The sequence below is a fragment of the Solanum dulcamara genome, chromosome 2 (genome assembly GCF_947179165.1).
Source record: "Solanum dulcamara chromosome 2, daSolDulc1.2, whole genome shotgun sequence".
NCBI classification, from domain to species: domain Eukaryota; kingdom Viridiplantae; phylum Streptophyta; class Magnoliopsida; order Solanales; family Solanaceae; genus Solanum; species Solanum dulcamara.
Genome location: NC_077238.1, coordinates 11,138,569 through 11,152,885, shown reverse-complemented (window position 1 = coordinate 11,152,885; position 14,317 = coordinate 11,138,569). Strand labels below are relative to the sequence as shown.

Here is a 14,317-nt window from a genome sequence, read left to right as displayed (position 1 = left end):
TTTCTTCCCAATGGTCATTTGTAGGTCCCTCCGCCACCCCTAAACCCACGCCCCCCTCCCCGCACTCTCACCACCCCAACAAACTTTTCATCTTTTTATTTTCATTCACAACTTTCCCTCACACTATCAAAAACCCCAACACTTTTCTGCAAAAGATCAACAACAAAATAAACCCCACAAAGCCACTTCTTTCTTTCATGCTCATCCACACTTCTTTATCTCACTGAGCTCATTTTTTTTGAGCTAGGGTTTTCTTTAGTTTTTATTCATACCCCCACAATGCAATAGTTAAACCCCCTCACCATTTTCTTGGATTTTCGCTCAACAATGGCTGGGAAGTTTTCAACTTTGATTCTCATTCTTTTGCTTCTTTGTGCTGCTGCTTTCTGTTCTGTTTCTGCTACACCTTCACCTGCAAGTAAGTCTGCATTCTGAATTTTCTGCATGATTTTTTAAACTCTTCTTGAAGATTCTGCCATTCTTGATCTGTTCTTGTCTGACTTGTTTTAATGTGTTTAATGTTTTGGTACGCAGAGATTGTAAATGGGTTTGTTTCAAATGCTGTTACGAAGCTGATGAAATGGGTTTGGTCACTTAAAGCCAGTACTAAAACGGGTATGGATAATGGATCTCTAGTCCCACATTGATTTTTCCCTTTTAATTTTTTGGTTTTGGAAAATGGGGTTGAAAATGAAATGATTATTGGTGTTTTGCAGTGATTTCTGGGCGTCCAATGATGAAATTTGAGAGTGGGTATAGTGTGGAGACTGTGTTTGATGGAAGCAAACTTGGGATTGAGCCTTATTCTGTTGAGATTATGTCTAGTGGGGAGCTTCTCATTTTGGATTCTGCTAATAGTAATCTTTACAAGATCTCTTCCTCTTTGTCTCAGTGTAAGTTCTTTTTTCCTTTTGGGTGTTTTTTTTAGCTATTTCCTGTTTTTCTTGAGTCCATTGTGTATCAGAAACAGTCTTTCTACCTTCCCAAGGTAAGGGTAAGGTCTCTGTACACTCTTACCTTCCCCAGATCGCAGTTGTGGGATTACATTTTATATGTTGTTGTTGTTTTTAGCTATTCTAGGTAATTAGTGCCTTCAATCTTGAGTGTTCTTTTGGTATTAGTATTTTGTTGCCTGTGTATAACTAGACTGGCTTATCTCATTTGAGCAGTATCAGAATTTTGACAGGGTTTGATATGAGTGTAAATGAATCCTGATTTTAGCTAGATATTGTACCGAGTTTTAGCTCATAAGAATTTGCTCATTTTGGCTTCATGTACCTGGTGCATTGTGTCCTTGTTAATAAATTTCTGAATCCTTTGTGATTTTCACTTTTTGAGTAGTCCACTGACTGTTTGCAGTGGAATTTTGGTGCTTCCATATCAATATTTTGCATAATTTTGTTCAGTGTTAAAGAGTTGGATTCTCCACAGGTACCTGATCTCTGCTTTTCATGTTGGCTATTAAAATGAGTCCAACCAGCAGCAACTCTATAAAAGATCCTTTGCTTTTACCATTTACCATTTGATTCTTCATGTCTGCTGCAAATGATTTTTCTCTGTTTTTCTACCGACTTCTTGCAAATAATTTTTGATATTTCCTAACTAATTGTTTTCCCTTGAAGTTTCTTTGTGGGACTTGTCTAGTGTGGAAATTTTAGTCTAACTGGGGAAATTTTACAGACACCAGACCTAGGTTGGTGGCTGGATCAGCTGATGGATACTCTGGACATGTTGATGGAAAATTACGGGAGGCAAGAATGAACCATCCGAAAGGTCTTACTGTTGATGACAGAGGGAACATCTACATAGCAGATACGGATAACATGGCAATTAGGAAGATAAGTGATACAGGTGATTAACTAAACACACTGTTCCTAGCAAAAATGTAGGAGCATTGTTTTGCTAGTTTCTGACCTTTGTGCATGTCTTTAAAATCACCAAACTTCTGGTCATCTAAATCCTGATAAAGTTGGATGATCCCTAAAATCTCCTTTTGCTATCTCTTAATTTTAAGAGTAAAATATGTGGCCTAATGTCTGCAAAGTTAGAATAATTAACTTTAAGCTATGAAATTTCCTTGTCCAGGAACAATCACAACAATTGCAGGTGGTAAATGGAGCCGTGGAGGTGGGCATGTTGATGGACCAAGTGAAGATGCAAAATTCTCTAATGATTTTGATGTGGTCTATATGGGAAGCAGTTGTTCCCTGCTTGTCATAGACAGGGGAAATAAAGCAATACGGGAGATCCAACTTCATTTTGAAGACTGTGCTTATCAGTATGATAGTGGTTTTCCTCTAGGTTAGTAACTCTGTCCTATTACTATGTACAATGTGTTTCGGGTGAAGGTGTTATTGAAGAAGAAGATTTTGCCACAGGAATTGCTGTGCTTTTGGCTGCTGGTTTCTTTGGTTACATGCTGGCATTGCTACAGCGAAGGGTTGGTACCATGGTATCCCTGGAAGATGTGAGTATCAAGTTCAGTACTCTTATGATTTAAGTCAGACTCTTAACCATTGCAATCAGAACTTAGATTAAGAACTTAAGACCTTTCTTCCAATCTCATTCACTCTTTTCTCTTCTGTCTTCTTGAAGGATCAGAACACATACGTTTTCACCGATCATTATGAGAAGCCAGTGAAATCATCAGTAAGGCCTCCCCTAATTCCAACTGAAGGTGAGGTGGAGAAGCAAGAAGGAAGCATGTTTGGGTCTCTAGGAAAGCTAATCACGCATGCTGGAGCATCAGCTTCGGAAATTTTAGGTGGTGTATTTCCAATGTTCAAAAGGTTGCCTTTGAACCATCACTATCAACAGCAGCAACAACAACAACAGCAGCAGTATCAGTATCCGCAAAACACATGGCCAGTACAGGACAGCTTTGTAGTACCAAAAGAAGATGAACCCCCATCCATTGAATCCAGAACTCCTACTCCACGAAAGACCTATGCATTCATGTCCAAGGATTCTGAAAAGATGCAACAGCTGAAACAAAGCCATGCTTTTTATGGTGGTGGATGGAATGCTGACTTTCAACAACACCAACAGCAGAGTCAGAAGCATCTACATCATCATCAATATCATTCATCTGGACCTCAAACATTTTACGAGCAAAGCTTAGATAATACGAAGGAAGTAGTTTTCGGAGCAATTCAAGAACAAGGGCAACGTGAGGCAATGATAATAAAGCCTTTGGACCATGCAAATTCTGTTTATGATCGACACAATGTTCGTTCTCGATTCAACTCTGCTGGATATTCTCAAGGCTATTAATCAATTCACATACAGAAACTTCAAAGGTTCTTTAAATTGCTTGGTGATGGCATAGACATTAGAAATATATCATGCATTAACAGCCATCAAAGTACAAATTTTGGAGAGTGGAAGCCCATGTTAGAATAGCTTATAATGTTTATCCAGTAAAAATGTTGTAGTGAATGCTGTGAAAGTATTACAAGTACCAAAAAATTGTTCTATATATCAATGATCTATGTTTGGTTGATGGTATAAATTAATCTTGTATCAATTCTCTAGGAATTCCATTGCTTCTGGAATACCAAGCTGGATATTAATGTCAAGACAAGATCTATTCCCATTTCTTGTCCTTTGCACACAACCTGAACCTCTAATGGGGTCCAAGAAAAAAAAGAAAAGACAATGAGGAAAACAACAAAAGCAGCCAAAAAAGGACAAGTTTTTCTCCAAACAGTCTGTTCCACCACAGGTAGCTGGAAAACACAGAAACCATGAGGTCGTTTGGTACGCCGACTAAATTATCTCGGAATTATAATTCTTGTACTAATTTATCCTACATGGAGTATCTTAGAATTAAGTGTAGAATAAAATATTTACTTCTTTTGGTTGACTGTATAAATTTATCCCACCTTATTCCGTTTACGAAACAACCTCTATGAAAGCACAAGTTGCATTACTTTAAACAAACCTGGCAGAACAATGTGGTATGGGACTCAACCTCTATGAAAGCACAAGTTGCATTACTTTAAACAAACCTGGCAGAACAATGTGGTATGGGACTAAGGACATAAATATATACAATATAAAGGAAAATTTGCACTTGAAGCTGCCATTAATGACCATTGTTTTTTATATTTCTCCTTTTGTGAAAGCAAGAATGTCTGTTGATCTTTTGTTTTATTTGTTTCCTTTAATAATAATATAACTGTACTGTGATGTTACAGTAGGAGAACCCACTCACATGGGCACGTGACCAAACGGTAAACAACAGTTAACATTAGAGAGACAAATGAATTAAGCATTTTTGTCCAATAGATTTATTATAATGTTTCATAAAGTAAATATCATTACCAATTTTATCTAAAAAACTTATAAGCCTAATTATTTGGTCTCTTTTTTTCATTTTTACTGGATTCCACTTCCCACAAAAGTTAATTTGAGTTGTTGGCATTGGATCACCCCAAAATATATATTTGGTTTAGTGACATGGTTTATAGATCCCCATATAACTTCCCACCTCCTCTAAAGGACAATAAAAATATTTTATAAAAACTTTTAGAATGACATGTTTTCTACAAGGTCAGATTTTTCCATGCAAATAGTTACACATTCAAGAAGGAAATTGGTCATGTCAAAGCTATATCAATAATAAATGCTTATTCGCATTAGGTGTTACTTTATATCAAAGTTTAAGCGCCACATGACAATCGCAATTAGAGATGAACATTAAACGAAAATTAGCAAGTTTTAGAGCCTATTTGAATGGACTTACAGCTTATGACCATGGACAACAGTAAGTAAAGAAGCATGGCCAACCCCAACTAGTTTGAAACTGAGGGTAATTTTGTTATGAAATAGTTGAATATACTATATTTGCAGCTTTACAAACTAAAGATGAGAAAAGTCAAATGGAAACAAAAGGGAATAAATTTTCCATATGAGGCATCACTTCATTGAAACAAGAAACACAATAGAAATAGTAACTTAAAAGGAGCTGAGTCATTTGCTTGTCCAGTTGTCCTACTATGTACATGGAAATTGTAGCAAATAGACAACATTCAAAACACTTGCAAAAGTTAATAATACATTAATACTACTACTAGACTTCATTAAATTACTTTCTTTTTTTGGTTAACCAAGCTCAAAATGCTCTTAGAAACTTCAGGGCCTGAAGAAGCATTCCCTTGCTCTGCAAACACTTTTATATTAGCTAATATCATGCTATCTACAACAGAAACATTGGTACTTTCCTTAACCACATCATCTTGATTAGCAGTCAGCTCAGAGTTGTTTAAACTTCCATCAAAAGTTATCAGATCTTCTAAACTGTTAGCTATCACTGGCGAGTTTGGTGATTCTTTGCTTTCACAGTCATGAAAATTTATGAGAGGTGCTGGTTGTCTACGAGAAGTCTGGCGTGCTAAAACTACTACTTTAGGACTAAACATTAGACGTAGATGGGAGAAACTAAGCAATACGAGCTGCCTTAAGAGTGAATAGATTTTTGAATCAACAATTACGCTTCTGATGACGAAGCAGAACATCAGAACTTGTCTCTCCAGATTGATTAGGAAGTGCTTCCATGTCATGTGCTGAAGACGACTGCTGTGATCCTGTCTAGAAAGTTCCATTAGAGAATATGTGAGCATTTGTCATACCAACAGAACTCAAAACCAACCACCATTGGTACTTACATTTGGGATAACATAAGGACGAATGATCAACCCGATAATCAAGCAGACCAAGCAGGGAATCCCAACGGTTAAGAACCATGTAGAAACTGCTCTTAGATCTGAGAAGATTTAAGAAATGTTAAAGAGTATCTGATAAAAGTAAAGGGAAAGACTGGCATTCAGAAACACGAAGCCAGAAAAATCTGAGAGATGAGACATCAAAAGGTCTATGGAAACTTAATATCCATTGTGATGTTGTGTACTAAACAATCTTTTAGACTGCAGAAACTGATGGGCAATTCCAACCTCAAAATCACGACAACGGAACAAACACAATAAAAGAATGAGCAATGTATGCTGGGATTAATGTATTACCAGAATGAGAATCTCTTGAACAATCCTCGGCCTTAAGCTGTATTTCACGGACTAAGTTAGTGCCATGGTCAGAGATCATTAGAGTGCATCTTTTAGGAGTAAAAGAAAGCTCATAATCATTTGAGAATGAAGCATTTAATCCAGGTCCATCAGCACGGCCTTCTGTTTTTGAATAACCTCCTGCTATTGTAGTAACACCTGATATCATCATTGGTTAAGGAGTAGCATTCAGAATCCAACATGACGATAATAATAAAACAAATATTATTGAAGAAGCTTAAGCTATAGTTACCATGTAATTACAACACCATTTGGCAACTACCTAGGTAAATAAGAAAAAGGGAAAAGGGCCAGAGATGCCTCTCTACTATAATTTGATCCTTCGGTATACTTTGCCATTTCATACCCTTGCTATATGCAAATCATCTCTTGTTTTCCCTGGACTCTAAAGGAGCTCCAACATGAAGTACAAAAGAGGATAATTTTAAACCATATTCAAAAGTAGAGAAGTAAATTTGGAACTCTTTACCCAAAGAAGTTTGACACGTGGAATCCACTTAATCCAACTTGGACCTCTGTTAAAGTTAAGCGCAAATACAAAATGATTTGAAAACGACAAGGTATGAATGGTTTCAAAGTAAGGCGGAGGGAAAAATTGAAAACTTTTGTCTAGTTGAAAGGTAAATTTGGTCCTTTTCCCTAAGCAACATAAACACACTAGATCAACTTCCACAAGGAGTATCACTCTCCAAGCTATAACTTCCCCTTGAAAGAAAAAGGACGTTGAAGAAGAGAAACATGAGAGAGTCATGAGAAGTTGATAAAATAAAACTTTTAAAGGCATGCTTTATACACCACATTGTACAGCATACATACCAACCAACATGAGAAGCATAAATTGGAATGGTTACACATCATACCACCAAACAACCAACATAGACTAATTTTATTTAACAACTCTTGGCTCCATGCCCGTATCTTCTTTGTTCAGGCGATACCATTTAGCAGGCCCCTACATGTTGTGCTATGGGACATCATCAATTCTTGATGCGTGAAAGCAGCTATTCCAACCAATTTTCTTTGAAAGTTGTGTTGGATGGCAAAAGTCTAGTTTCCAAGTAATACTCAAGTTATAAAGCGTGCATTCCCACTTACTCATCCATGAAGCTCGGTGTTCTCTTCTTATTTTTCCCCATTATTCTAAAACAAATGTTCCTCCCTTCTAATTAGTGTCATTCTTAACCTTCATCAAACATGAACCCAGCATCTGACAGCCACTCCAATTTCTATAAACATACAAATGATGTCCTTGCCGAGGGATAGCTTAGCGGTAAAGACCTCCACATCCAACCATAAGGTTGACATTCAAATCCCAAACAGAGGAAAGTAAGAAAAGGCCCCAAAAGTAGGCTCTTGGATATAGGAGCTTTGGTGGTGGAGTTTGCCATATCATTAAAAAAAAACTTAAATCAAATGGGAAAGCAACTTAGAGCGTGTAAAATTTATAAATAACCACTTTACAACCATTGTAATTGAAACATAGCCACTATCATGGAGCTTCAAATTCCACGGGTGAAACTCTCCGTGGAATTTGCAACTCCTGACAGTGACTATTTTCCAATTATAAGATCGAAAAGTGGTCAGTTGCTATTTCTATGTTTTTCCACCTGGAACTCCATGACAATGACTACTTTCCAATTACAAAATCAAAAAGTGGCCAGTCAGTGCTATTTCTACGTTTTCCACCTGGAACTCCAAGACAATGACTATTTTCCAGTTACAAGAACGAAAAGTGTCTAGTCGATGCTATTTCTACGTTTTTTACTTGCATGACATTTTTCCCTTGCTCCTTTAAACATGTCGAAGTTATTCTCACAGTTTGCATGCTTACAAGTATCACTAAACACCAGGCCGTGGCTCCATCTTTCCAACTATTATAGTCTTCCAACTTTACACCCCAACCAAAACCCTGATATGAATTTCTAGTATAAAATTTTAAATAGAAAACACTTTTTAAGTCAGATCAAACACAATCAGTAAGACCAGACAAAACACCCAAAATAAGAAAACATCACCACTATATCTAGATACCTGACTTGCTAATCTTTCTAATTGCATGCATGTTCTTCACATCAGCAACATAAATATTCCCTTTTGAATCAACAGCAAAGCTTCTGGGTTTATTGAACTTAGCCTTATCCAGAGAACCATCAGCGTAGCCAATGCCATTACCAGTTAACTTAGTAACAGAAATATCTGCAAAATACCCAAAAAGTTTCCCAAGAAGATTGAAATAACTCAATTCTGCAACAACCCCACATCATAAAATCAAATCTTTATCTCATTTACCCCCAAAAAAACTGAACAAACCTAAATCTGCAGCAATCCCACTTCAGAAAACCAACCCTTTTCTCCAAAATAGAGAAAAAAAAGAAGAAAAATTCAATCTTGACCACATTTACCTGAGTCTTTGTTGTATGATAATGTGTAAAAAGTACTAGCAGAGGAATCAAGAATGATGAAATGGGTATCATCAGATACAGGGATGATGGAGCGAGGGTTAATATTGATCTTGTTGCCATCAATCACTGTGCTGACTGAGTAACCATCTTCAAAGATCACTTCACCAAGAACTGTAAAACCAGTCAAAGTTTAGTTGTTTTTTTCTTTTCTTTTCTTTTCTTTTTGGGGGGGTGAGGGAGGGGGGGGCTTAAGTTTATACCAGTGAGAAAGTACAGAAAATTCACCTGGGGTAAGACTGATATTGAAGAAGAAGAAGATACAGAGGGTAGAAATCAGTGAAGCCATGAGATCAGAGAAGATGAAGAAATTGAACCTTTTTTTCTCCTTTTGCTTCAGAATTAAGGTAAAAAATCAACTAGGTATAGCTATAAAAGAGGAATCCAAAGTCACTTTTCGAAAAAAAAAAGTGATTATAGTGCCAAATACTAATTAAATTTAGAGTTAGAGCCCGTTTTTACCAAATACTAAATAAATTTAGATTATAGTGAAAAGTTAGAATTTTTAACTCTTTTTTTCTAAGTGCTTAAAGCCATTTTGTTTGATCATGGAAATTACTTTTATATTCCTTATATTTTAACTAAATTTCCAAACTAACCTTCTTATTCTTTTAACCCTAAAATTCAAACACTTATTTTCAACATAAGCACTTTTATTCAAACACTCAACTGTTTATTTATAAAAATAATTTTCAGCACTTCAAAGTTCTAAAAGCACTTCATACATAAAAATTACTTTTTTAAGCCCATCCAAACGGGCTCTTAGTGAAAAACACACTTAATTATCGGTTCTTTTTTTTTCATTCTAATAATTGAGAGCATGAGAAATACGCCTAAATTATCCTATATTAATTATTTTGATATTAGCTATTCTGGAATAAGGTGTATATTTTATGGGAAAATTACACCTAATAAATTAATTGTGAAACTATTTATCCAAATTGGACCCACCCTAAATTATTTACTCTTAATAGACTCATGACCCAAACTATTTACCCTCTTACCTCACTTTTTTCCTTTTAATTCCGCATATGATGTCATGTTGGCGTCAGCATCACTGCTCCTCTTTGATACCATCAGAGTATATTATATACTCTGATGGTATCAAGTAGTTTCGCCGAAGCACGGTCTCTTCCTTCTTGATACCATCAGAGTATATATATACTCTCATGGTATCAAACGTGTATTTATGCTAATGCCCCTTCCCTTGTTCCTCTTTGATACCATCAGAGTATATTATACTTTGATGGTATCAAGCAGTTTCTTCTTGATACCATCAAAGTATAATATACTCTGATGGTAGTAAGAAGGAAGAGACAGTGCTTCAGCAAAACTGTTTGATACCATCAGAATATATTATATACTCTCATTGTATCAAATGTTCTTCTTCTGGCTCCACTAGAGCTACGGGTCTAACACCGTTATAGCGAGTATTTACCATTTGTTGATAAGAGAGTGAAAGAGGGTAGATACCAATTGGAATCAAGTTATAGCACGAAGGAAATAAGACAATGAAACTTTGCCTCTCGAAGAAAAGTACAGACATCTCCGTACCATTTCGCAAGACTCTACTAGACTCATTTTGGTACGATGAGATCAACGAACCTAGGCTCTGATATCAACTTTATCATGACCCCGACCTGCTATGACTGGCACCCACTCTAACTCTCCAGTGGGAGAACCATTCTAACAGTCCAACAATAATAATCGCAATATATACATAAACTTAAAGATGCGAAAGCATATTTAAATCAAAGATAAATGATAAGTTCTCATAAACTTATAAATCAATTAGTTATCAACCCAATTATGCGGAAGTAAACTGTTAGACCCTGTATTTTATACGTCAAGTTATTCGAGAAGGAATCGACGCGAGATAGAAACCTCGAATTATTAATTTCTAAACTAGAATTAATTGGTTATAAATTTTACTTAGTATAAAAATATTATTGGAGATTAGGAATTACTTAATTGTGGTGTTAAGTAAAAAAAATAAAAATAAAAATAAAAATGGGACAACAATGAACCAAGAAGGAACATCAACGTCCAAGGTCCAAAAGATGACTTCAAGTCATCTAAAATAAGGCTATTATGGAAGATATACAAATATGTATTTAATGTTGATTCATCCACTATATTTTTATTATTTTGGGGAAAATTAAATTGGGAGAAATATACATATAAAGTCGTTCAAGATGGCTGAAAATTGGAGAAGAAAAAGTTGAAGCATGCAATTGAATATTGGAGCATCCATTACTTTATAAAATCATGCATTATTTTATGAAGCATCACATGGTGGAGGAATCATTTCACATTAAATATTGATCATCCATCTTGTATGATTACAATAAACAAGGGTTAATGTATGAATCATCAACTACACAAGCAATTTTCTTGTAAACAATTGAAAAGAAAGAAGAAAGGAGACAAAGATGGACAATTCATCCAACACCTAGCCGAAAGTAGGAGAAAAAGAAATGATTTTTTTGTGTAAAGTTAATGGAGTGACTCATTGTCTTGAGTGGAGAATGTGGCCACCTTTTAGGCATAATAGTTCAACCAAAATATGACTAAGGATATCATCAAATGCATTCATTTCAACTACACAACACAAAGAAAGAAAACTTAGAACCTAGAGAGAGAGAGTCTTGGCCAAAGGGGCTGATTTTTGAGCTCTTTGAGTCTTGATCCAAAAAGTATTATCCAAGGTGTTTCAACCCTTGGAAGGTCCCTAGAAACGTGAATATAGTCATTGGAGCAACAAGAATCATTTTCATTTTAATTCACAAACTCTAGCCAAGTTGAAAAGTCAAGTTGTCAAGGTAAGATCTAACTTTCTTTTTCATCCATCAAGGGTGATGTAGATATGTAAATATAAGTTGTATGCATGCAATAAGGTGTGTTGATGTGGGAAAATGATAATAACCATGAGTTTATAGGTGTTGGTGTTGAAGTATGGTTGTAACTTGATAAACATGAATTGCATGCATAAAATCGTGAACGTTCGTGTTGGAATATTGTTGTGGCAGTGGGGACTGTTTTAGTGGCATTGATGGACTGATTTTCTTTAATAATTATGGTATTTACTATCATATATCTCATTGTAAAAAGAATGAAAAGAATTGGAAGGTTAGAGGTGAAGTTGTGTTAGTATGAAAATAATTGAATCTAAAATTCTATGTGAGTGATGTTGAAGCATGTTGTAACCGTGTGTGGACTATTTTGTGAGGAAGTTAGTGAACTATTTTTACTTGATATTTTGATTTTTATTATCATGAATCTTATGATGTAAATGAAGGTGTATAATGGTTGGAGTTTAAACTAAAGTCATTTGTGAGTTGTTGTAAGGATTATAGAAATGACGATGTAGCTTAGTTGCGTATGAATTGATGTTATACTTGTCGTGTGGATAGCTGGTCATAACCTACTGAAATTATATGAAAAGAAGACATGAAATAATATGTAAGAATCATATGTGGTTTGCTTAGTATGTTCGTAAACGTTTGCAAGAATTCCGAGAATTGATTAGGGATTGGTTTGGACATTTTATTGGACTTTTTTGGACGTGTTGTGGTAATGGACTGTTTTGGACTTGTTGTTTTCATCAAGTTGGAAAAAAAAATTAATTATAGTTAAGAGTATACATCATGTTGTATGTTGGATGGGCTGTTATAAGTTCTTACATGCAATCGTTATGTCTTGACCCATATGTATGATTTCAGCCATCCTAGTTGGTAAAATTCATATTTTAGTACAATTCATGCTACAGTATAATTCATATTTTGCATGATTTATAATGGCAATCGAAGGTTACTTGAAATGACTATTGTCTTAATTTTTAAATGATGGTTCATTTTAATTATTCTATTGAGTCTCAAATGATGATTTAAATGCATATGGTTACTCACTACTCTACTCGTGCATACCTTAATGTATCTTTCACCGAGTCCCAGGCCGGGTATGAATTCGTGCACAATCTAAATGCATTGTTCACCAAGTCCATCACTAGAGGGCTGGATACGATATATATTATATTATATATATATATATGATTATATAATGGTATAAGATATGATAATACGATGATATGACGATATGATGAAATGATGATATGATATGGAGGCCAGGAGGGCATATAATGACCTTATTCACCGAGTCCCTCATTAAGGGTCGGGTATGATATATATACATGCATATGATATATGTTATTGACAAATATGATTATGTACAAAGGCAAGTATTTTAGTATTCTGGATATTGTACACATTTTACTGTACTCCATATTTTAATTATGATCATTTTACTATATTGCATGCTTTACATGTTCGGTACATATTCTGTACTGACCCCCTTTCTTCGGAGGGCTGCGTTTCATGCCCGCAGGTGCAGATACTCATTTTGGTGAGCCGCCAGTTTAAGACTTCCCTCTTGCTATCTTGGAGAGTTCCGTTATTCCGGAGCCCAGATTTGGTATAGATCTTTTCTGATCTAAATATATGAATATGTTGACTAAGGATACGACGGGGCCCTATCCCGTCATATTGTACTGTTGAAACTCTTAGAGGTCTGTGGACATGTGTGTGGGTCATATTCAAACATGATCAATTGGGTGTGTAATATCAGTATGCGAATACTATTATTATTTTTACAACAGCCTCGTTGGCTTGCAGATATTATCATGATTGTGGTAGTAGCCTCGTCAGCTTGCGGATATTATCATGATTGTGGTAGCAGCTTTGTCGGCTTGCATTTATATGAATATTTATGTGACAGTCCCGAGACTATGGTTTGGTCGTTATAAGATCCTTAGCATCGCTTGATGTGAAATGAACATATAGTTAAAGAATATGTATACGGGTGTCCATGCCGGGCACCAGTCACGGCCTACAGGGTTGGATCATGACATAAACACACCCTAAGAACTGAAAGTCATCGTATCAAAACTCTAAAACTAACAACTCTAGAACAGGAGTACAACTCCAGATAGAAACCAGTAACAAATAAACCATTGTCTGAACATCTAAGTCCTGAAAAAGAAAAGGACTAGAAATAATGATAGAGTCCATGGCAGCCTAAAGGAACAACTCACCCTTGAACTCGAAAACACAATCACTCCTCTAGACGATGTCTCTTCGTAGCTGAATGAATATGCCATATACTCAACAAAAGGTAGAGCAATAGTAGTATCAGTACAAGAAAATAATGGTGTACTAGTAGGATCACGCAATTAGCCCGTAAGCGGTTCATAGACAAGTAAATTCAACACAATAGACATATACATATACATAACAAGTCAACTAATCTCAAGTTCAACCATATTCATCAATATCACAACTCAGTGTCTTTCACATGCTATAACTTTACACAAGAGTCCTCTCAAGGGACCTACAAACAATCAACTTTATGTCGGAATATGACGCTCGATCCAAATATGTGTTGAAACGTGACACCCGATCCACAAATACCACAATCACAAATGCATTCAGTATTTATAGTACTTATATCACCAAGAACAAGTTTATCATAAAAACAGGCCAACAAGTGATCATTTTACACATAATCTAGCATGTTTCCCTATTCATATACACACATGCATATCATAAAGTAATTTAACAAGTATATGAGACACATATGGGAAACTAGACCATCACCTACATCAAATTCACCCTTCAACAATCTTACAATGCAAGAGCCTTCCCTTTTCGAGTTCGTTCTTTTAGTTCGTTCTTTTCGTTCTTGGTCTAGTAAATAATAAATACATATAAAGGATCAGCA

The 14,317-nt window shown here is 35.6% G+C and overlaps 2 protein-coding genes across 3 annotated transcripts; one reads left to right on the top strand and one right to left on the bottom strand.

Annotated features, from left to right (window-relative positions):
* Positions 1–95: 95 nt before the first annotated feature.
* On the top strand, positions 96–3,537 carry LOC129880318 (uncharacterized). 2 transcript variants are annotated; one of them, XM_055954295.1, is made up of 7 exons: positions 96–418; positions 535–615; positions 717–893; positions 1,681–1,851; positions 2,086–2,301; positions 2,379–2,467; positions 2,602–3,537. In XM_055954295.1, exons 1-7 carry the CDS (start codon positions 328–330, stop codon positions 3,271–3,273), a joined length of 1,497 nt encoding a protein of 498 aa, XP_055810270.1. In that variant the 5' UTR covers positions 96–327; the 3' UTR covers positions 3,274–3,537. The 2 variants fall into 2 exon arrangements, with proteins under 2 accessions (XP_055810270.1, XP_055810269.1); XM_055954294.1 differs by having other exon boundaries at positions 2,596–3,537.
* Positions 3,538–4,897: 1,360 nt separating this feature from the next.
* LOC129880317 (uncharacterized) lies at positions 4,898–8,897 on the bottom strand. The gene is made up of 6 exons (XM_055954292.1): positions 8,771–8,897; positions 8,486–8,656; positions 8,115–8,279; positions 6,024–6,221; positions 5,670–5,767; positions 4,898–5,588 (listed from the first exon to the last, which is right to left on the bottom strand). The coding sequence occupies exons 1-6, from the start codon at positions 8,829–8,831 to the stop codon at positions 5,085–5,087; spliced, it is 1,197 nt and encodes a 398-aa protein (XP_055810267.1). The 5' UTR covers positions 8,832–8,897; the 3' UTR covers positions 4,898–5,084.
* Between the last annotated feature and the right edge of the window lie 5,420 nt (positions 8,898–14,317).

What these genes read in the sequence shown, in the direction of transcription:
- LOC129880318 (XM_055954294.1), top strand. Translation starts at nt 328, where the DNA reads ATGGCTGGGAAGTTTTCAACTTTGATTCTCATTCTTTTGCTTCTTTGT. An exon ending in TGCTACACCTTCACCTGCAA is followed by an intron (nt 419 to 534) that starts GTAAGTCTGCAT and finishes TTTGGTACGCAG; the next exon opens with AGATTGTAAATGGGTTTGTT. An exon ending in TGATAGTGGTTTTCCTCTAG is followed by an intron (nt 2,302 to 2,378) that starts GTTAGTAACTCT and finishes ATTTTGCCACAG; the next exon opens with GAATTGCTGTGCTTTTGGCT.
- LOC129880317 (XM_055954292.1), bottom strand. Translation starts at nt 8,831, where the DNA reads ATGGCTTCACTGATTTCTACCCTCTGTATCTTCTTCTTCTTCAATATC. An exon ending in CAATATCAGTCTTACCCCAG is followed by an intron (nt 8,657 to 8,770) that starts GTGAATTTTCTG and finishes CTGGTTTTACAG; the next exon opens with TTCTTGGTGAAGTGATCTTT. An exon ending in GTCCTTATGTTATCCCAAAT is followed by an intron (nt 5,589 to 5,669) that starts GTAAGTACCAAT and finishes CTTTCTAGACAG; the next exon opens with GATCACAGCAGTCGTCTTCA.